General features: G+C 43.8%; 1 protein-coding gene across 7 annotated transcripts in view; it reads left to right on the forward strand.

Annotated features, from left to right (window-relative positions):
* The window catches only part of FHOD3 (formin homology 2 domain containing 3), a 1,375,152-nt gene that overhangs the window by 1,119,741 nt on the left and 234,968 nt on the right, over positions 1-20,443 (forward strand). For 4 of the 7 annotated variants that reach the window (XM_086965359.1, XM_086965362.1, XM_086965356.1 and 1 more), the window contains 2 exons: positions 10,056-10,190; positions 18,855-18,905. In XM_086965359.1, coding sequence (XP_086821485.1) covers positions 10,056-10,190; positions 18,855-18,905 — 186 coding nt within the window. The remainder of the gene's footprint in view (positions 1-10,055; positions 10,191-18,854; positions 18,906-20,443) is intronic. The other 3 variants (XM_086965361.1, XM_086965360.1, XM_086965358.1) reach the window with 1 other exon arrangement.

Consider the following 20,443-nt stretch of genomic DNA (forward strand, 5'->3'; position numbering starts at 1 on the left):
TCTACTCCAACCACTAAATATATCAGGAAGTTACACTGGCTAAAAATTGAAAATCGAGTCAAATTTAAATCCCTATGCTTTATGCACAGGATTTCCACCAATACCGCTCCAAAATACCTGCAAAACCTGGTGCGCCCCTATCGTCCTTCCAGATCTCTTCGGTCTTCCACGGCAAATCATTTTGAAATTCCAAAGATCAAGCTGTCACGTATGGGTGGCAAGTCCTTTTCACTCCTAGGACCTACACTTTGGAATTCAATGCCACATACATTGCGGTCTGAGCCGAGTTACATCAAATTCAGAAAAGCCTTAAAAACATGGCTATTTAACATCTAGTTTTCTGTAACCGCATTGACATTGGGATCTGCTGCGCCGGGAAACCCTTTGTTGGGTAGCTGTGCGCCATACAAATATAAACAAATAAAATAAATAAATAAATACCCACCAACAGAGGGTGCTAGATTGCAGCTCGGAACTGCAAAAACTGGTGTGTATTGGGTCAGTAACCCATAAAATGAGGTACTATTTATTTATTTATTTTATTTTATTTATTTTTTATTTTTATTTTATTTGCTTATAGAGCGCCAGACTAGACCCCCGAAGGGGTATCTCCGCGCTATGACTGCAGATGGAGGTGGGAGTGACAATGTATTCAGGGATAAAGTGACATTAATAGCTAGGAAACAGGTAAGTTTTTAGATTTTTTCTGAACATCATATGATTGGTGGTTGACCTTAGTTCAGGCGGTAGTGAGTTCCATAGTGTGGGTCCAGTGTGGGCCAATGCACGGCCACCTTGTCTGGTTTTCTTGATTCTGGGTGTTTTAAGAAGTTGCTGGTTACTGGAACGCAAAGAGCGTCCTGGAATGTAAGGCTGAAAGATGTCAGTGAAATACTTAGGGCCCATCCCCGTTAGGCTCTTGTGTATAGTACAAAGAGTCTTGAACTGAACTCGCTTCTTCACTGGAAGCCAGTGAAGCTGAGACAGTAGGGGGCTGGATGGTGTCCTGGGAGGAGCATTCATGACAATCCTTGCGGCAGTGTTTTGAATAACCTGCAATTTCTTGAGTTGCTCCTCGTTGGCTCCTTGGAGCAATCCATTGCAGTAGTCGACCCTACTGATAACAAGCGCCTGCACCAGAGTTTTTCTGTGGTGATCCGGAAGATAGGGGAAGACACGTCTTAGCATCCCTATAGCCCGGAAACAGGTGCCGGCTACTTGATTAACGTGGTCCTTGAAAGTAAGTTGTTGGTCAAATAATACTCCCAGGTTTCTGACCTTACTCTTGGGGGTGGGGACAGGACCCAGTTCTTGAGGCCACCAATCTGATGACCAGTGTGTCATCGCTTGACCGAACAACATAACTTCGGTTTTCCCGACATTACACTGCAGACAGTTTGATGACATCCAGTCTGCAATGGCTCTCATGCCATCTGCAAATGATCTTTTAACTGCAGGCGTAAGATTTTTAAAGGGAAAAAGGAGTTGGGTGTCGTCAGCGTACGACACGGGGGTGAACCCGAAAGATCTCGCTAGGTTGGCAAGGGGGGCCACATATATGTTGAAAAGTGTGGGGCTCAGACAGGAGCCCTGTGGCACCCCCTTATTGAGCTCCCTGTGGGTGGATGTATGGGCGCCCAGCCTAACCTCTTGAGAACGCCCGGACAGGAAGCTCTCCAACCATGTCAAAGCCTCTCCCCCTATTCCCACCTCCTTTAGGCGATGGAGAAGCACCTTGTGAGACACCGTATCAAAAGCGGCGGAAAGGTCCAACAGCACCAGAATCATAGAGCAACCATCCTCCAGTGCCATTTTGATGTTATTGGTCACTGTTTGAAGTGCTGATTCTGTGCTGTGGTTCGGCCTGAACCCGGATTGAGAATGGTCCAGGCCTTCCGTCGCTTCCAGATGTTGGGAAAGATAGGTGTTCACGTGCTTCTCCGTGATCTTGCCCAGGTAGGGTAGGAGAGAGATGGGACGTAGGTTGGATAGGTCTGTCCAGGGAGATGATGCCTTTTTTCTTATCGGGTTCACCACTGCCTTTTTCCAATCTGCCGGGACCTGGCCTGTCCTAAGGGAGTTGTTGACCATTTCAAGTATATGGGGACCTAATAGAGGAATCAAAGGGCCTACCATTTTGGCTGGAACAAGGTCATTGGGGGATCCTGTTTTGATATGGTTACAGAGAGTAAGAAGCTCTGTATGCGTAATGGGAGGGAAGGACGTCAAAGAAGGTTTATTGTCTGTAGTAGTAATCGTGGTGGAACAGAGTTTAGTTTTATTTTTGCTGATACTGTTGGCAGCTACTATTTTTTCATATATGATGTTGATTTTATCCTCAAAAAACAACGAGACTTTGTCGCACAAATCCTGCGAGAAGTCGTCTGAGCTTTCACAAGCTGTAGGCTTTATAAAGTTTTGGAGAATGTTAAAAAGCTCCTTAGGGCTGTTGCCTGCTTCTGCTATTTGTTGTGTTAATTGTTGTTTTCTTGCCATCTTTATATTTTTATAGTATTCTGATTGGGCTTTTAAAAAGATCAATCGGCTGTCTTCATTTTTAGTTTTTCTCCAGGCTTTCTCCATACGTCTGCATTTTTGTTTCTCTGCTCTCAATTCCGTAGTATACCATTTTTCTTGTTTTGACACTGGATGTTGTTTGTGTTTTTTTAGGGGAGCAATAGTATCAATAGCTTTTTTAATAGATTCATTCAGCTTAGCTAGAGCTAGATCCGCTGTATCAGATTCTAAAAAGTTGGGATCTGTCCATGCTTCTTGAGCTGTGTTAGCATTGACTTTATGCCATTGACGTCTCCATGAGGGGGGGGAAGGAGCATTCTTAGTGGGTTTCGCAGGGGTTGGTAGCGTGAATTCCAACAAAAAGTGATCGGTCCACAATATACTTGTGGCCAGAGAACAGTTTATTTTGGTGGAATTGGAAAAAATAAGATCAAGCATGTGTCCCCCTATGTGAGTAGGTCCTTGATTTTTTAATTCCAAGCCCAGATTCGATAGATCTGTGATTAGAGCCGTGGAATCGGTTAACATTGGCTGATCAACGTGTATATTAAAATCACCTAGAAGTAAAAAATCTTCTTTGGATTTTATATGTGGGGCTAAAATTTCCTGAAGAGTGAGTGCAAAATTGGGATCAGCTCCCGGGGGTCGATAAACCAAAGCACCCTTCCAGGTGAAGTGATTAGTTAAGTGAATTTTAAAAAGCAGAATTTCTAATTGTGAGTTAGAGTGTTGTTCAATGATGGTGCATTGTATATTATCCTTATATATAATTGCCACACCACCTCCGGTTTTAATATCTCTGTCAAGATGTTTGATTTTGTACCCAGAGGGAATCCCCATTGCAATAGCTGTGACTGTATGGGGTTTCAGCCAGGTTTCCACAAGGAAACATATATCTGGTTGGATGGAATGTATTAAGTCCCAAACCTGATGTTGGTGTTTAGGTAAGGAACGTACATTTAGGAGGAAGCTTTTCAAACCCTTAACAGAAGCGTTGGAATCTGGGGGGGCGAGTTGTTGTTCAATAGGCGTCGACACAGAGGACAAGAGTAGGCATCCTCAATGCGATACCAGGGTATGACTGTGCTACAGCATGTAGGTGGTCTAAGGCTACGTAAAGTGTGGGCTGAGTAAATGAGGGAATGGGTATCCTTACCAGTGACTGTTTGGGGGAAATGACCAGGATCCATCGCCCCTCGTCCCGTCCTGTCGCGGACGGGCGCAGACGGGCTTTTCTCCGGCGCTTCTTAGGCGCGCTCGAAGGCGCCCCCTGCGCGCAACCGCTGCACGCTTATGGGAAGGGCGTGGTTAAATAGCCCGGAGTGAGGTAGCCACTAGAGCGCTAACCTCAGCTCCGGCTAACCGGAAGTGCAGCCTGGCTCTTGCCTGTCCGCCCTCCGCACAACGGCACTGCTTGCCGAGTCGGACCAGGGCGGGTAGGCTGTAATATCGAGCCCAGGCGAGCGATAAGAGTGGGAGAGAATGCTGGGTTGAAATGACCCGTTTAATCTGTCAGGTAAATTTAAAAGCGAGCAATTATTAAAATCTTTCCGTTCTGGTAAAATGCTTCTCGCAGCCCAAGTAGTATCGCTGAAGACACTCTGATGTTATTAATACTCACAAAGCAGCAGCGGGTCCGGGAGACACTGCCACCGTCTCCCTACCGCGCGTGCCCGAGAGTCAGGGCGGCCTAAATAGCCCGGAGTGAGGTAGCCACTAGAGCGCTAACCTCAGCTCCGGCTAACCGGAAGTGCAGCCTGGCTCTTGCCTGTCCGCCCTCCGCACAACGGCACTGCTTGCCGAGTCGGACCAGGGCGGGCAGGCTGTAATAATACTTGCACCATTTCTACATGTTCTACCATGCTATATTTTACTTGTGTGGGGAAAACATCACTTGTGAAACACTGGTACCCAGATATTTGCATGAAGCTTGGCAACACATTTTATAATGACCCTTGCTTTAGTGAGCGAGGCATGCTCCAAGTATTTTCTATGTCGAGGACTTTGAGTGGAAGGTCCCAATCTGAAGTACATGCTTTGAAAGGAATCGATGTGCCCAGGAGTCCTATCAGCTCTTCATAATGTAAAGATGTAAAGAGTCGATTGGAAGTTTCGTTTTTGAGTTTGGGTGATATCCAACTGTGGCACTGCCAGTTCAGCATACTGCCAAGAACAGCATTTACAGGGTATCGGGCTTTATTCTCAACGTGTTCTCTTTCTTCAGGAGGGACAATATATATTGCAATATATTTTATTGAAGTGATGTAGAGTAATGTTTGAAATGGCATGCTTCCACGTGCTGTAGCTTTGGGCACATTGAAGTCGGCCATGCCGTGGTAGAATTTTGAATTATGCAGATGACAAAATGATATGTGCGGCGCGTAGTCCTCTTGTATGTCTGCTGGTGAATTTAAAGGACTATAAAGGAAGAGAAGGCATTTAGCCAAGGAATGCAAGCACTTCATTGTTGTGCCAGAATAATTTTTCATTTTTCAGTCTGTTTTGCCCGTTGGATTTCTTCGTTTTGCTTCCAAGACAAATGTAATGATGATGAGCAAGAAATCTCTTAAGGTTCCAGGCCCAAAAAGTCAGTTTCGTTGTAAAGTGCATACCGTGGTTGTCCACAAAGTTTATATAAAGGAACAGTTAATGGCCGAATTTTTAGTGCATGCCATTCACAGTCCAAATTTGATGGAAACCCACCTGGAACAGCATGGTGGACGCAATAACAAGATTATTTTTTTAATTCTACGAGTTTTGGAAGATTATAACCTTTTAGGTTAAGGCGTGAAGAAATCTATTTGAAAAAGATCTGCAGCAAAACTTCACTTCTTCGCTGTCCGATATCATCCTCAGGACAGACACACTTGTTAGTTGCCAACAGTCCATTCAGTGGAAAAATTACTAGAAATTAGATTGCAAGCATTGCTGAGCATGTGCAAATGCAGATCTGGATCTAGCCTGGCCTGGACTCACCATCCTGACAGTCAGAGCACCAAATTCTTTAAATATTGTAGGTCCATTTTAACCTTTGTCGAATGAGACACCAGTCTCATCAAGTCTGAACAAAATTGGGAGTCTTGCTGGCATCTTTCATTGCCTTTATTGTGACCATTCAAGGATCATCACCATAATCCCTTCTAATTCCCCAAAACTCTGATAGCCCTTCTATCCATCAGGACATTTCCAACCCTGCTTCTATTTAGAAAGTAGCTGAAGACCCTCCTCTTTAAAGAATACTGCTTCAAGATGAAGTAATAATCTATTTCTCGTCCCAGAACCCAGCAACCCCTCTAATTAGCCTGCTGTATCTTCACCTTTGACCCTGTACAGCCCTCTACTGTGATTCTGATAGATTCATACTATACAAAATACATGTACACACATACAGATTGAAAAAACAACACTTCTGGATGTACACATTTGCTGGCAGCAGAGATAGCATCCCTTGTCCCTAAGGAACTTCATGGCTCCTCTCTTGCAGCACAGTTAAATTGTCAGAAACTGAGAAAGTGCCCTATTGCAGCAGTCATTTCTCACCAACTAGTAATAATTGTACCTATATTTTCCATCTCTGGGTTTCGAGTGAAAGTGGATATTGCATTGGGTATTTATCTACAAGTATTGGTAAAGCTTGTAACATAGCTCAGTGCATTATCCACTGCCAAGATTCGTGTGTAAATTTAATGTTGCAGGTTTCAATCCTTATTAGCCCAACTCGGGTCATTCATCCTTCAAAGATCAGTAAAATGGGAATAGGCGATAAATAACACCGGCCAGCACCCGAAAGGAAACGTTAGTAATTGGTCAACCAATCAGAATGTGTCCTTTGCACACAGTATTTTCTGGTATTGGCCCTCTAGCAAAGGATTGTGTATGTGCCACCTCCATGCTCCTCTGGCATGTCTCTTAGCTCCCTTCTGCTTAGACTTGAGCTCGCCCTCACCTTTGTTGGTTTTCTGACTACCTTGGTATGAGAGGAGGGCCAGCTTGAGCTCAAAGTAATGGAAGAAGGCCCTCTTTGCCAGTACACTACCATGTGCAGACACCCCTTTCCATTTTTTCATAATTTCAGCATGAGTGCCAGGCCATGATGCCATGTTTACAGAGTGCATGTTTGTGCTTTTTATGGTGACAGGAATACTCTTCATTTAGCACAAGTGTATTTTTGCTTAATTCTGTGCAACCTAACTGACTGCTTTTGTTTGCCAAGTTGCATCTCATCTTGTGGTTCGTTTTGTTTCAGATGAAAGATAATTTATTTCATTTTCTTGCTAGTTTCTGTGGGACGGCTGTAGAGCTACTACAACTAATCTTACACAGTTACTTGATAACAAAGTTGTGTTTCTCAGCATTTCCTACAAGGACATTGTTTTATCACGGCATTGCAAGCGTGGGCTTAAAACAAGTAAGTCCTCACCTGTTCCATGAGCAAAGTTATATAGAACAAATAGTTGGGGTGGGATGAAGAGAGACATCAGTTGCTGGGACACTGATTTGACAGCCGTCTGGTATGCAGGTATATGGTGGTATTACACAGCTCGGCAACAAGCTAAACAAGCATTTACAATGCAATAGGTTTCGCAATTATATTGTTTTGATCTATTGGCATTGAGGGGCTGTCCTCAAACGAAGTAACAACAGATGAGATGGCGGTACTAAGGAGGGACTACTAAACCTATTCACAAATCAAAATCCATCCTTTACAAAGGAAAGTAAAAGGAGCCAATTGAAAAGATGGGCGGAAAATGGGCAAAGCTTAAAGTCCATACCTGAATACAGTATGTCTCAAAGAGACATCACAAGTGCTGCCTAGGCAAGACCTAAAAATACAGTAGGATGGAGGGGACAGCAATTGGAAGTGGTCAGGAAGGAGATGGCATCAACTGGGAGTGGCCGGCTGGAGGTAGAGCAGCACTCAAGAGAGAAGCACAGCAGCAAGAAAGCAATATGAGAGGAAGCACATGAAGGCGAGCCTAATACAGATGGGGCAGGAAGATGCACATGGGTGAGAGAGAGCAATATGAAGCACTGCAGAAGAGGGGAGAGTAGTACTTGAAGGAGACCCCTGGAAAGCATATGTACTCTCATGGAATGCCTCGGCTAAAACAAACAAGTAGCTCCTGAAAAGTAAGCACTGGAAGGACACAAGAAATTAGACTGTTATCCAGGGGAAGGAAAGCCCTCACCAGCTAAAGAATATAAAGGAATCAAATTTGAAGGACAATAAAGCTTACCATTGGTAAGCGATAGGCAGACTCTAAGTCTGCTGTAAGCTGACAGTAGATTTTTTTGCAACCATACAGCTTGCGCTGTCTGATAGACAAGCCCTAAAAACTAGAGAGGCCTTTGATAGCCTTGATCTCATTGTGCAAATGTCACGTCATGCTTCCCTTAAGCACCTCAACAGCGAACTGGAGGCGATTGTGAGATTAAAGGTGGGACATTATGTCAACCTTGTGAAATAATTTGGGTCCAGTGAGTGTGTGATGTCACTTCCACTATCCCCTGCATCAACTCCCATAAGCATTCTTGCACTGCTAGCTCAGTCTGCTTTCCGAAAGTAAACATAAGGTTATGGTCGTTTTTTAACATCATTACATTTACCAGGGCAATTATCTTTTAATTTCTATATCATATCAAGACTATTTGTATTAGGTTTGGCAGTAGTCGAGGACTTTTGATTTTACTACAATTATATATAATCAGCTTAGATTAGAGGCTTTCATCCAGCCCTCTTCATCCATTGGTCTGTTATTGTAATTCACATTTTTCTGCCAGGCACTGCAGCATAAAGCATGGGGAAATGGGTTATCCCTCTTCAGCCATTGGCTAATTTCACTGTGAACAATGACATTCTGCCCTGCCATATCCATGCAGAACGTAGTTCCCTTCAGTGCGTGGGACTACAATGGCAAAGTGTACTTTTTGACACCAGAACATATTTTTGCTTTTAACAATGTTTGTTGTTTATTTTGGCAAAGGCCGGAAGCTCCCGCACAATAAAGTATTGCATAAATCATGTAAAAACAAAGTAAATATTGACAAAAACCAAAAGGCTGTCAATCAACACTATAAATATTGTCTTTCCCATCGTTATTCATTCTTGGCTCTAAACTTTGGCATTCCAATTGTCTTCTCTCCTCTTCAAGAAACTCAAGAAGCTGAAAACTTACATTATTACTTAGCTGCGTTAGGTCACTGAATATATATATATATATATATATATATATATATATATATATATATATATATATATATATATATATATATATTTTTTTTTCCAAGTCCGCTCTGCGCGCGCTGACTGCGGCCCCGAGGGAGGTGGCACCAATGCCGGCCGAGCACGCCGGTATTCAAAGTTCCAAAAGTTCCAAAATAATGGTGCTCTCAGATCGCGAAATCACACACGGTGTGTGATTTTACGATCTGAGAGCACCGTTATTTTGGAACTTTTGAATATATATATATATATATATGTTGTCAACTTCCTTTGGTGAGCACTTACTTGTGTATTACCTATAGTGTTTAGTGCAATGCAGTTACTATAGTATTTAGCCTCACAATCTAGGTTGTTAACAGTGATTGTCTGGAAAATCATGACTTTACTAATCTTCATAGTTCTGTATTCCTTGGTAGAGATTTATAATTTTAGATTTTCATTTCCAGGCTTATATTTTAATCTTTCATTGTTGTCTAACTCTGGATGTTGCTACACCATGAGCTTGCGTAGGCAGCAACCGTCAATTTTTCCTTCAAACTATTTCCCTAAATCTCTTACACCTGTCTGCAATATGTTCTCTTTAACTTATATAAAAAAAGATTTCCTGTGTCTATAACAATATTCTTACCTACAGAATTCAGTTTGGGGCAGAGGTATTTTTTCAGTAGGCTACAGTGACTGAGGCTCAGTAGATTTATAGTCTGGCACGCAAACGTAAATAAGTCAGAATGAGATGTTTCACCCAAAATCGAACTCAACAACCAGTATTTATTGCAAATTGAATTGCCCTCCTCGTGAGGGATTGTGGGTGCTTGCTGTGGAAACTCATTATGCTGAATGGGCTGCTCAGGTTACATACTGTTATCAGCACCACATGGGAGAACAATACACCAGCCCGTAACTCATGTCACTACATTAGGTGTGCATTACCTCGGAATGTGCCTGTGCTCCAAAGTGCACGAGCCCGGACTGGAGTTTATATAGTTTCCCCAGCAAGCATTTGCTGTGCATTATGACACAGAGCACACATGGTATTGATAATATAGTCAAGGAAAGTTCACATTTTAGGGAAGGATCCATAACTGGGTCTAAGGACTCTCAACAGCATCTGCGGAACATAGTGCGCAGAAAGTACCCTAAAGCTCCTCGCACCTCAATAAAGTGCCGTTTATGGTGGACTCAGTGTTTGTCGGTCTGCTCAGATCTTTATCAAACTGGATAATTTTTAACAGGAACACCATGTGATTGCTAACAAGATGTGTCAGTGTAATCAATAAAAATGGCTGTCAGAAATGTGATCCTTTTTGCTTCGCAGGCCGGCCCTGGGTGGTCTCCTCACATCATCCTACCGCCAGCACCAGGAGTCGCTAGCAGCTGAGCGAGAGCGGCGGCGTCAGGAGCGAGAAGAGAGGCTGCAGAGGATAGAACGCGAAGAAAGAAATAAATTCAAGTAAGGATGCCAAAAATCCAAGATGTCTCACTCTGGTCTGTGTGTTTCAGGTCTATTCTCTGTGTTTCCGCTCTAGTCTGTGTTTTTCCGGTCTATTCTCTGTGTTTCCACTCTGTTCTGTGTGCTTCCAGTTGCGGCTTGTGTATTATACCGTTACTTCCATACTGCCTTCTGCAGCGACATTTTAATCTGCGTAATCCTGATGCTCAAGAAATGCCATTGGTCCCTATGCTATAATGCACTACTAGAGACTCTAATAAAATGCATAGAGCCTTTTACATCTACACATAATCAGTGAATATGCAATAATTATTTCATTTGAATTTGAATACTTTCTAATATGAAATAATGGAATTATGTGTTCTTCTTGTAAATTTAATGCAAATGTCACTTTTTAAGTCTGATTTTTGTTTCGCACCTAGAATATAGGTTCATTTTAGCATTTAAATAGTTGAATGACTCTGTGTCAGAAAATGTTAATGTTTTGTACCTCTCACAATGGTACTGAGGATTGAGTGTTATTGTAAACATCCTTGTATGCTGTGGTGAAGACTTCAGAAATCTGTTGCATGTGTAAGCCCAGGGTAAGCGGCCTAGCTGTTGGCCATGCTCAGTGACGTATCCCCTGCCCACCACAAATAAGTACGCCGGACACAGGTATTGTGGTGGATCTGAACCATGAGGTCAGGTCCTTGTTCCTTTTATTATCTAGCCCACTGGACATCACAGCCACCACCATTACCGGGGCCATGCTAGGGATTTATTTAAAAAAAAAACTCTTTTACTCTTTACTCCCAACATAACATTCCTCCTCACACTGACAGAACAAGCATAATTAAACACAATCCGGAAACGAGAACGAAAACCAATAAAGTAGGTAACACATCATAGTTCCTGCTCATGACTGCAGGCCACGATCATCTGATCTGTGCTCTTGTGCCCAGCGTTGGTCAGCCACAGCCCCAACAGGGTCAGTTCAGCACAAAGTCTTTCATTTGGGTAGAGACAACTGTTTGCGGTCTGACATGGTACTTAGTCATTCCCCTTCTTTTGATCAGGCGAGTCTTTTCCTCAAGCATCTCCCTTTGTAAAGAGACTACTCCCGGGACACCTTCAGATGAACTGGTTCCAGCGCTGCCCTCAGGGGAACTGGAAGATCTATGAACCTTGTGCTGAGTATCGCCTCAGATAAATGTTCAGAGAGAATTTTAGTAGGACCTCCCATGGGACCCAGCAACAGGTCTTTGTCACCTCCAGGTCCTCTAAGTGGGAAGATCGATGATCATCATCTGAAGTGAGGTCATTTGATATGTATCATTTGAAGAAAACAACATTCCTAGTGATAGTGGCATTAGCCCTTTTTACCGTCACCATTGTCCCTTGAACAGCACTGACCTTTGATGGATTAACTTCAAATGGAAGCTCAAACTTGCTTGACCGTACCAGATCACCAATTGGCTTTACCTGGGCCCTCTGTTTCACTGATGTTTTGTCGTTCTGCACCTTTCGCTGGTGCAATGCTTCTGCACCGCATCTCTGAGTGCCGACGACTCCACGAGGGGAGGATTGGTGTCGGCCGCCACCCTATTCCTGCACAGAGTGCTGGGGCTCACTCTAGTGGTGGCGTGCGGTGTAAGTCTATACTCTCATAAGAAGGCATACAGGGCTCATTCCAAATTCTGGTAATCAGCTAGGGCAATTTTTGTTTAGCGTACTCATAAAGCGCTCAGTCTCTCCATTCACCTGGGGTCATATAGGAGTGTCCACTGTGACAAATACTTCTAGATTTCAGATAGCCTGTGAACTCCTGACTTGAAAAGGGGACACCCATTATCTATGCAGAGCTCTTTCAACATCCCATGAGTCGCCATGACCTTCTCCAAACAGGGCACAATCTGACTGGTGGTCATGGAATCCGAGATTTTAACATCAGGATATTTTGAAAAGTCATTGAGTACCACCAGCATGTGCCGGCCATCAGGTAAGGTTCCAAAATCGACATAAGCTATGTGCCATGGAAAAAGTTATAATGTCCTCCGTGAGAATAAGTGCATGCAGAACTGCCGGGCCAGCAGCTTGATACAGGAGGCAGTAGCACTCAGTCTGCTTACAACCTTTCATCAAGTCCAGGGAACCAAACTTGCACCTAAGTCTGGATTTTATTTTGAGCACCCTTTGGTAAGCTGTATGGGCTAGATCTACCACTTGCTGTTGGCACAGTCCAGGTATCACTTACCTAGATCCTCTCCATAAACAGCCTTCCAGAGATGCCACCAGCTCATGGGGAACTTAATGCAGCGACAAAAGGGTTTTCCTGCCCTCAGCAGTTTGATGGGACAAACCCTGAGACAGCACCTTCCAATTCCTGGATGTCAAAGCTGATAGGACCACCTGAAGACATTCATCCAATCTTGTTGCATCCACAATCTCATCCTCTGAAATCAGCAGAGGACAGGACCGTTCGGCTACATTTTTGACATACTCCTTGACTTCTTCAGTTTCTGACTCTTCTCCAGTAGTGGTTGGCTTAGCATGTGTGTAGAGATAGTCTTTAGGATTCTGTGTCCCAGGCTAGTAATCCACAGTGAACCGGTATTCCTGCAGCTCGAGAAAACATTTTTCAGTTTTCTGACGTGGCTTGAATTAGGTACCAGTAAAAAGGGGAATTAGTTGTTTGCGTTCCATGTGTACTACAAATGAATACCCATATAGATAGATATGAAAATGTCGGCACCCCCAGTTGAATGGCTATGGCCTCTTTCTTGATATGAGAGAATCGCTCCTCTGTGTACATCAAGGCACTGCTTTCATAGGCGATGAGGACCCATTCACCATTATCCTATTTTTGCGACAGTACAGGCCTGTGACCAGTGGGGCTGGCTTCCACCGAGAGCTCTGACTGGTTGGGGCCCCTTTGCCCAGATAGCATTCGCCTTTGTTAGCTCCCTAAGCGAGCCAGTGAAGGAGGTTACGTTCTGAATGAAACAACCACTGTATATTACCATCCCTAGAAAACTGTGTACCCCCATTACACTAGTGGGAGCAAGGGCTGCATGAATTTCCTCGACTTTTGCTAGATCAGGCATGACTCCATTCTCTGAAAAATTATGTCATCCTATGTCTATCAAGGTGTTCTTCGAGAGTGGATGCGCACACCTAGATGTCATCCCTGACATTTATGATACCCGGAAGTCCTGCTAGCACCCCCACTAGATTGTGTCCTTAAAGATTCCAGCAGCACTGGATACCCCAAAGCTGAGGTGTTTGTACCTCCTCAGGCCCACATGGGTGGAAAATGTGGTGATGGCTCTGGATTCGGGGCCAACATCAACTGATAATATCCAGCACTTTGGTCCATTTTTGAGAACCACCTCGATCTGGTGACTTCTGCCATGACATCATCTACCTTGGGTGTCAAATATCTTTCACATTTAATCGTCATGTTGGGCAAATGCATATCCTTACCATTTCTAACCTCTCCAGGTTGCTTAGGGGTTTGAGCCACTACTATTGGAGACACTCGTGGTCTAGGGCCTTCAACTTTCTCAATAATGTCAGCTTGTTCCAGCTCACGTAGTTCTTCCTCAACCACCTTGAGATGGAGGTGAAATGCCACAAGTCGATGTTGCAGGGTGCCCGGCTGGACTGAATCATCAATATGAAGGTGGCTTATGAGACCTTTGAGACACCCAGTGCCCTCAAATAAAGGTTCAAACTCAGTCAACAGGGCTTCGACATTCATAGAATGCACAGGGAATGCAAAGGACAATAGCTAGAGGCGCTACGTCGTCGGGCAACTAAGCAGCATCCCTGCTCCTCCTTCAGGGACACACATTTTGGGTCATGTTGTTTGGTCCCCATGGGTGACAACCGTTGTGAATACACTTGCCAGTGTTAGGGGCGATGTTGAGCAAAAAGCATATACCTGTGTCGCTGTGGGAGAGTCTGTAGTACCATCTGGCCAAACTGTTGATGGATGCACTCGTGTCAGTCAGACCTGTTGACCAGCGATGGTAACCATGCATCGCGTGTTTTATTTTTTTTGGCGTTCTTCGGGTTCCATGGCATGTACGATGTGCACTGCGCCATCCAAATTATCATCGTCCATGTCTCCTTCATCTTCCTGGGTCACTGAGATCTCCATGAAATTGACTGATTTGGATCTCTGCACCTTCTGGGATGCAGTGGAGCGACATACCTTGGCGAAATGATTGAGTGTGTTGCATACATGGCTCCTTTTCCCTTGTACGGGACAGTTCACCTGATGCGGGTAAGGACCTCAGCACTAGTGACACACCTTGAGATTTCTGGCTGGCTTGGGACGAGTTTTCTTCTTTTTGACGCCTGCTCACACAACCAAGTTAACTGCTTCAGATTTGACAAGGCTTTGAAGGGCCGTCTTCATGTGTGCAACTCATGCTTTGGAGAGTTCTTTAGAGTGACCCTTAGTGAGCATGTTGGACATGGACATTCTGGGAACTTGGAGGATTTTCTTCCTTAGGTTTGCAGAAGAACAGCCCTGAATGAATATATCCCTGATCTCATCATCAGCATCCAGCAGTGTGCATGTGCTGGTCAAGTCTTTTAGATGGTCATAAAAGGAGTCCACAGATTACTCTGACTGCTGCCTGGTCTGACGCAGGAGAAAACGCTCATAGTCAAGATTTGCGAGTGGCTCAAAATGTGCTGTCAAGGTTTGTTTCAGGGTATGGTACATGATGGGTAGCGCAACTTCCGCCACTGACTTTGCAATTTTGTGGATGGCCTCTCCCCCCAGTGTAAGAGCATGGGGTGCCTCCCTCATTGTCCAATGCCACAGCAGCAAATTAAGTTTCCAATCATTCCACCCACGCCTTCAATTTTGCTGCCTGCTTAGTCGGGGGTCCATGAACCACAATCAGCTCAAGGGAAGGGACAGAGGCCAGGAAGACCCACTCGGCATTCCCCAACAGTGCCGGAGGTGAGGAGGTGAGCAAGAACAACAGATCATACTGTTGCTCACAAGGGCTGTGTTGAAAGTTCAGGCAAAACTGGGCTGCAAAAGCTGAAGGCAGAGGATATAGTCAGGGCCACTCCACCAGGGGGAAGGCAGGCAGTGGGGCTGAATATAAGGAAACCACAGGCAATTGTAAGATAGAGCAACTCGGGCACTGTTCCTTGAGTGGGCCTCACCATAGCCCTCGTGACACCAATGGAGTGGTCTGTAGTGTACTTTCATATGTGATGGGGTGCTACTGCAGGTCGCCCAGGGCAGTTTGATCAAACAGGCCCAACAGCCGCATGGACCAGGGTGCGGAGCGATATGGAGGAAGTCTTTTGAGGTGTCCCACCCTGAGAGCAGCCCTAGAGTGGGTAAGGACTGCCACAGGTGGAAGTGAAGTCAGCAAGCACGTCCTCCCATGCAGCCGATCACACACATGGTACCTTACAGGCCAACTGGAGTAGAGAGGGGCCAAAAATTCCAGCAAGGTGCCTGTAGCAGAGCCGAGGTGGCCACGTCCCTGAGAGGCTGCTGGAGTAGAAGGAAGAGCCATGGCAATTGAACCACTGAGCTCTCCCCCAGGCAGCATAGGAGAGGTGAGGTGGTCATACCGAACACCCGGTAAGCAGAGAACAGCTGCAGGCAGGGTGGTGGGCGAAGTGGCCACAGGGGTTGCCAATCCCATTATGATTTCTGATTGATGCATGCATAAGCCCAGGCCAAGCAGCTTTGTTGTCGGCCATTCACAACGATGTATCCCCGGCCCACCACAAATATGTACACTGGGCACAGGTATTGTGCTGGATTTGAACCACAAGGTCAGGGCCTCGTTTCTTTTAATAACTAGTCTCCTGCATGTGACGGCCACAACCGTTGCCGGGACGGTACTAGGGGTTTATCCAGCCTCCTTCACTACTCATGTTGGGACCACCCACATAGCACAATCCATATGAGTAGATGCAAACACACATACTTGTTTATGAGATTGGGAAATGGTATTGTCAAATAGAGCTAGACTAAATCGGTACCCATAAGTTAAAATCAATTTTAAATTGCCATCTTGCAAAATTAGTTAACACAGTAGAGAATTCTAAAGCTTTGATATGATTAAAATATTATTTCACACTACCTTTACCAGAACTACAATGCATTTGCAGTGAGCGGATGTTGGTGAATTATCGCATTTTACAGAGCCACTCCAGCATTACACCCACCCTATTATACTGAACTTGACATTATTACTAAAGCTGTTGGGGGTTCTAGAACCCCCGGTGGAGGTTGACTGGATCTCATCACAAATTAACAACGTTTCTGGCTGATAATGGCACCTCGATTGACAGAATGAATGCCCATTATGCCAAGTTTTTAGTGGTGTATTATATGACACATTACTAGCTTTAAATTCTTACATGCCGGTGGCACTGCAAAGAAGGGGCCCTCATAGTCTTAGAACACAAAGCTACTAACTTGCAGGAGCCTTTTAACTGACCAGCATCATCGACACAAGAGTGCTTATATTCAGGTCCCTGACAGCTGGCAACAATACCCCATGATGTCCTTTCAAATGAGTGCTCCAATTAATCCAGCTACAGGCGGATGAAAACAAATTCGAATTGTGAGAGCACTGAGAAAATTCAGTAGGTGACTAGCTGTAAGACAGAGCAAAAACATGCCTGTCAGTGAGCTAGGGATGTACTAATATTCACTCTCAATGCACGAGCCCCATGATCAGGCTGATGGTGCCTTTGTCAGCTCAGAGGGCTAGTGCCACAGACTGGAATTGTTGCACCACAACAGTGAGCTGATAGAATCCTCTTGTGAAGAAACCAATTGAGATAGGAGGATAAACATCTTACAAGTCGGTGGTCACCAAGGAGCCTGCCAGTTCTGCCACTGACAGATTCTTCAGCAGTATTTATAGTTTGAATGTAATCAACTAATTAAAACCTACACTATGACTTCTGTACGTCAAAAAATATTTCAGAACAGTTTCTTGGGAGCGTCTAATTCTGCACTACTGATGCTTCTCTTACAGATCCAAGACTGATCTTGAGGGTCTGAATCATGATGCTTTATTGTTGGCAGGTCTCCATCTTTTCTGTGTTGCCTCAGGATACCTCAGCTGGTGTGATTACTGTGTTATTGTGTGATGTTTAAATCCCGACTTAAATGGAGATTCTTAGCTCTTTATGGTACATGAGCACCATAAAATGCCAAACTATGCTCTGTCCTGCAGCTGGTTCTCTCTTTACAATTGGATTCTTCTGTTCTGTAGTGTGTGGAAATTCTTTTTTTCAAGAGCTGCCAATACACACTAAGTTCATAGTCACTTGTTATTTTTCAAGCGTTTACGTTTGTTCAGTCAAATTGTCTTTATTGTAAAGTTTGTGTCGAAACCACTAAGGCCAATCAGTGAATCCTACCCTTCATCTTCTATCCCCGTGAACTAGTACATTTTTGCTTTGAATTTGGTCTCCGTTATTTTGTTTTGGCTCGTTCCATGTTCTTCCCTTTCCTTTCTAAAGCAACTGATAGTCAGGTTTACCTGAGGTAAAAGTGCAAATGCTTTGAAAAAAATGTAATTAATGAACACTCACCTGTGTTGTTTATATGACGCAATGCTTTACACAAAACAAATGGTATTGTTTCAGCAAACAATATTTACATTGGCATTATGCCAGCCAAATATGTCACATTTAAAAACCACAGAGTAAGAAAATATTGCCTTTCCACTCCAGAACTGGTGACATCACAGATTTAGCAAGGCATGCATGTTGCTCTCCGCATTACAATAGGTTCTGCTGACAGCTGTGCTTTCAAGCCAGCTCTAAGAATGATTTTGAATATATCTGCTTTTTTGACATCAGCAATAATATCAGTAAACACATATCAAATTAAATCATGTTAAATCATGAAACACTGACTGTATTGTCAATGAAATCCTACCAATCTAATTGATAAGTTATTGATAATATTCCTTCCTGTTCAGGAGTGACACATTGGGAATGGTTTAATGAATGGAGAGGATTATTTCATTATAAAACAGTCTTCACTTGCTGTTTATACTTCCTCTTCTCTTGCAAACAGGTGTCTTTATGTGTGTCAGTATCACAAAACCAGGTCTGAGCCAATCTTATTTGCCCAAAGGCAAATTAGGACAATTTTGAACCCCCTTTGAAATGCTATGAGTTGCAAATCAATCTTTCACATCCTACAGATGCACCACCATGAATGCCCCCTTTATTCATCCAAGAAAGTGACTGGAGAAAAGGCAATAACTAATCCATGTTTTACAAAAAGAAATTGCTGTGCACTAAAACAAAATCACTTTTGAAAAGTGCTGAAAAAATAATTCTGAAATGTAGTTTCTAGAATGTGCTTTTTGAATTTAGAATTCAAATCGGGAGATACAATTTCACTAAAAGACAGTGTGATGAATTAGCAAACATTTCTTATTTTTAATCACAGGAGCTATTCATTATCTCAACTGCCTACTCATGACACACACACGGCAAGCAATCCCGAAGCTCCTGTTCCCTTTACTTCTTTTTCTATGTTTAAAATTTTATGACGTCTAGTAGGAGTAGTAGTTTTCTTTTTCCCTAACACTTTTGTGTCTGCATCCCAGCTTGGTTCATTCTTTTACTTTACATTTCTTTCCTATCTTTCTGTCTTCCAATCAGCCGGGATTATTTAGACAAGAGAGAGGAGCAGAAACATGCAAGAGAAGAGAGGTTTGTACTTCTTCCTTTCAGCTTTTTGTGTGTTTCAATGCATGGGTTTTACCACCGCACCTAAATGCATCTGGGTGATGTGTGCATGCAGATAGACAGTGGCAGAATGTTCCAGCGAGAGACTGGCTGCCTGCCACGGGTGACTTCACAGGGGGTAATAAGGTTCACAGTCGAGGCTTGAATCCAGCATCCAGCCTGTAATGGACTTTAATTGGCTAACACTCTCGTGCACTTTTATTTTTAGCTTAATATGATGATATATTGCCCTTAAAAACGTGATGCAAACTGTCTTCTTTGGCATGTTTTGTCTCATTAAGAAAGCACAGAATAAACAAGATACGAGTCCAGTCCTCTACGTAGTATAGTATTCATAGTTTCTTTTATTGGCCTATATCATTATTTTGGATCCAGATGGTCAGGCGTAACAGTTTAAGCCAGTTCATTGCTATTTGAATGTTAGACACGTCTTAAAGCATGGGTACTCCCAAACATTTTCTCAAGGGCCACAAAGTTTGGTCTTGGATGTTACGAGGGTCCCATCGATGCCAGCAGGGTGGTGATTTGGGGCAAGTGGAGGTGGGGTGCGGGAAAGTGGGTATAGGGGAAGCAAAGTGCACCTTGGGAAACCAGAAAGCCTGAGATTAATCTACTAAATTGTGTGGAATGAAATACCGTTTTTTTTTTAATTTTGAAGAGGCGTTATCATATTTTTACACTTTTGCTGCAAGATAGCTTTGAAAATGAAGGTATTCCTAAAGTTAAGTGGAGCACAACAACCAAGTTACGTTCTTTTTCTAAACTTCAATTAACCTTTAAATAAAGGCTTGCCTGCATATTTACCTTATTTTTAATGTTAGTGCTGAGTTCAGTAAACAGCAGCCCAGTTCTGCTGTTGATCAGGGGGCACATGTAAAGGTCAGTAGGCCACATGCGCCCCCGGGCCGTACTTTTAGTTTCACTGTCTTAAAGGGTGAATGTGGCAAACGTACCTGGTTTGTTGTGGAAAGGATTCACATCGGGAAGAGCAAGCCACAGTGCTGGACTGGAGACCAAAAGGCCTTGGCAAAAATGGCCAAACTAGCCCGCTCCTTTACTCCTCTCTCATCTGTCTGTCCCCTTTTGTGTTCCATCTCTTTCCACTATCTCTCCTAAAGCACCCACCATTATTACCCTTGGGGAGCTGGAGAAAGCAGTAGAGGCAGCAGCCCTCTTGTTTCAAGAACAGACATCCAAAGGTTCTGGCCCACCTGAAAATTGCTTGATGGAATATATGTTCTGTCTAGCCCTGGCTAGCATAGTCCTCTCTTCATGGTGATTTTAAATAATCTTCTAGGTGACATCTGTGGAACCTGGGAGTTGTAAGCCAATTTCCTTGTTTGCACAACATATTCACATAAGGTATTCTTTTGTGAGATTGCAAACCGTTACTCTAAGCCACCTTAAATGGGCAAGCACATGTCCTTGTACAAGGCCTATTCCTTAAGGAAAGCGCTTGAACAAAGCGCTTGAACAAAACTTGACAAATGGGATTACACAAC

Source organism: Lissotriton vulgaris, chromosome 4_1 (genome assembly GCF_964263255.1).
Source record: "Lissotriton vulgaris chromosome 4_1, aLisVul1.2, whole genome shotgun sequence".
NCBI classification, from domain to species: domain Eukaryota; kingdom Metazoa; phylum Chordata; class Amphibia; order Caudata; family Salamandridae; genus Lissotriton; species Lissotriton vulgaris.